General features: G+C 30.8%; 1 protein-coding gene across 1 annotated transcript; it reads left to right on the forward strand.

Annotated features, from left to right (window-relative positions):
- Positions 1-638: 638 nt before the first annotated feature.
- On the forward strand, positions 639-3,244 carry ENU1_041570 (hypothetical protein; the record flags this gene model as incomplete). The annotated part of the gene is made up of 2 exons (XM_008857568.1): positions 639-3,132; positions 3,180-3,244. 2 exons carry the CDS (start codon positions 639-641, stop codon positions 3,242-3,244), a joined length of 2,559 nt encoding a protein of 852 aa, XP_008855790.1.
- Positions 3,245-3,288: the final 44 nt, after the last annotated feature.

Raw genomic sequence — 3,288 nt, forward strand, 5'->3', positions numbered from 1 at the left:
ATGAAAATTAAAAAGAATATACAAACATCTCTTGAATCTTCAAATATATGAAAAGATAAATATAAAATGAACAGATTTCAGTTTTAACAATCATTCTTTTTATTGTCATTTATTAAATAAGAAGAAATACATGTATAAATGAGTCAAATTATAAAAAAATTTATTAATGATACAAGTTTATAGGTTTTTTTTCTATGAAGCGAAATTCTCTAATTCAAAGCAATACAATTCATAGATTATCCATTTATTTATTATATGAAACTGAACGTCATTTCTTAATTTTAAATAATGGATTAAAAAAAATTTTAGTATATTTTATTAATGTTACTTATATTAAAGGTTTTGAACCACTTATTGGCTAAACACATATTCTTAATGTTTAAAGTGGCGCTTTATATTTACTAATTATATTGTTTAACTCTTTATTTGTTTGTAGTTGCAAGAGAAGGGAATAAAAATATAAATTTTTGTTTTTTTTTGATAAGGAACAATGATAAAAATAAGATTGTTGTTTAGGTAGTAGTTTTTGATGTTTATTTTTTTAGGGAAGTAAAATGAAAAAGATGGGAAAAAGATCATCTCTTGAAAATTGGAAATGAAGGTCAAAATGAACTTAAATGAACTCAAAAACAAAGACTATGAATAAACCACAAAGTATTAACTTTGAAGCACTTGATGATAACTGTCCTCCAGAACAATTACCAGAGTCATGGAAAATTATATTAAGAGAAGCTGGTGTTAAAAAGAAAGACCTTCAAAATCCAGAAACAAGAAAGAAAGTATATGCTTATATGAGACAATCAGTTTATGTTAAAAAAACTCAAGAAGAATTAGATAAACAGAAAGTCTCTGCTCATGATGTTAGAAGGATGTCTGTTTCTGTAAAACAGAGATATAAAGTCATAGAAGGAAAACAAAGAACACAACCCAACTTTGTTTCTGCTAAACCACAAACTGATGTTAAACAAAGTTCTTTCTTAAGTACAAGACAACCACATATGAAATCACCAAACACTACTCCTCAACACCAAACACAATCACCTTCTGTGACTTCAACAAAAACAACACAAGCTTTGTTTCAGAAAACTTCTACTTCTCCATCAATAAAATTTGGTCAAACACCAACTAAACAACAAACTAATGTAGAAAATTCTCCTACCAGAATAAAAACTCCAGAAAAACCAACACTTACCAACTCAAAAAGTCCTGAGTCCCAACAACCAATAACACCTAAACCTACTGGTTATGGTTCTAAAACTCCTTCGTCTTTAACAACACAACCTAAATTACAAACAAAATCTAATAGTATGTTTTCGAAAAAATCAGTTAAACCAGCAACTACATCTAGTACAACAAATAAACCTTCTAGTACATCAACACCTACTGTTAGTACACCTTCTAGTAATAATGTGTCATCAACTCAAAAATCACAAAATTCATCATCATTTGCTCCTCATGCTTTTGGTTCAAAAGTTGATACGTCTGCAAAGTCAGGATCAGTTAATAATCCCACTCACTTTGTTTCTAGTCCTCAACCACAACCTATTACAAAGAAATCATTTACAACGCCATCTTCTTCAACTCTTAAACAAACAACTCCATCACAACCACAAAGCTCTTCAATTAACTCATTTAATAAATCAAGTGTAGTTAAACAAACTACTACTTCCTCAGTTAATACTAGTAAACCACTAACATCTAAATCACCTACATCATCTTTGAATGAAAATAAAGTATCAACAGGTTCTCACATCAACTCTACTATATCATCTCCAATTAAACAAACACAACCAACAACATCACAAACTCTTCAAACGAGAAAACAATCACTATCATCTTCTCATCAAATAAGTGCTGAACAAATGAAACAACCGTTATTTAAAACATCAACTAATACTCAAAAACAGCAACCAAGTATTTCTAAACAGGAATCTTTTTCTTCACAACGAGTTGCTAAATCACCAGAGCCAGCCTTGAAAGATGTGTCTCAAAATGTTTCTAAATCCACTGAACCTGCTAAAACAAATACTACAGTTAAAGGAATACAAAAACAATGTAATAGTCCTGTTAAAGAAACAGAATCATCTACCGTACAAGAAACTATTAAATCACCAAAAACTCAACAACCTAACATTGAAAAACCTATAGTGTCTAAGCACCAATCTACTGCTAGCCAACCTAAATTATTGGTAAATCTTAAATCATCACCTACAAGCTCATCTCCATCAAATACAAATAGTAGTGAAAAAGAAAAAGTTGATTTATCTAAAATGTCATTTGTCCAAAGACAACGATATTTGAGAGAGCAGCAAGACTTAGAAGCACAAAAAACTTCTGTAACACGTAATGCTGTTAAGCCAACTCCTTCATTCAAAAAGTCTGCAACACAAAGCAGCATTATTGAAGAAAAACAAAAGGAAGGCATGAAACAAGAAACTAACCAACAAACTGAAGAAGTTGATTTGTCTAAAATGACATTTGTCCAACGACAACGCTGGGAAAGAGAACAACAAGATAAGAGAGCAGAACAAACAACCGCAAAATCACATGGATATGAAGCAAAGTTTGCTAAACAAACATCAACTCCTAAAGACATTGTTTATCAAGACAGCCATGAAGATATAAATGGTGCTAACAAAGAACTACAACAGGGTAACGAAGAAGACCAATGTGTCAAACCTTCTAGTATGGGACTCAAGTCAAGTGCTGCTCAAATTGTGGCTCAAAGGAAAAAATTACCAAAGAGTGGAAAGAACAATACTTTAACAGGATCAGCATCACTTAATGCTTATATCCAAAGACAAGAACAATACAAACAAGATGAAATTGAAAGAGAAAAAATACGTATGGAAATGCAAAGAAAACGTGAAGAAATTCAAAGAAAACAAGACGAAATTAGAAAGATGAGAGAAGAAACTGAAAAACAACATAAGAAAGGAGAAGAAAGATTAAAACAAGAAGAAGAACGATTCAAGAAAGAAGAGGAAGAAAGAAAGAAAAAGGAAGAAGAACGTTTACGACAAGAAGAAGAAGAGAACAAAAGAATTAAAGAAGAAAGACAACGTAAAGAAGAGGAATTGAGAAAAAAGAAAGCTGAAGAAGAACGAAAGAGAAAATTAGAAGAAGAAGCACGTAAGCGAAAAGAAGAAGAAGAACAAAGAAAAGAAGAAGAGGAAAAGAGAAAAGTAGAAGAAGAGTTAAAGAAGAAAGAAGAGGAAGAAAGAAAAAGAAAAGAAGCTATTGAACTGAAAAAGAAACAACTTGAAGAAGAACGTAAAAAGAAAGAAG

This window comes from Entamoeba nuttalli (genome assembly GCF_000257125.1).
Source record: "Entamoeba nuttalli P19 unplaced genomic scaffold asmbl_2776, whole genome shotgun sequence".
Classification (NCBI taxonomy): Eukaryota; Evosea; order Mastigamoebida; family Endamoebidae; genus Entamoeba; species Entamoeba nuttalli.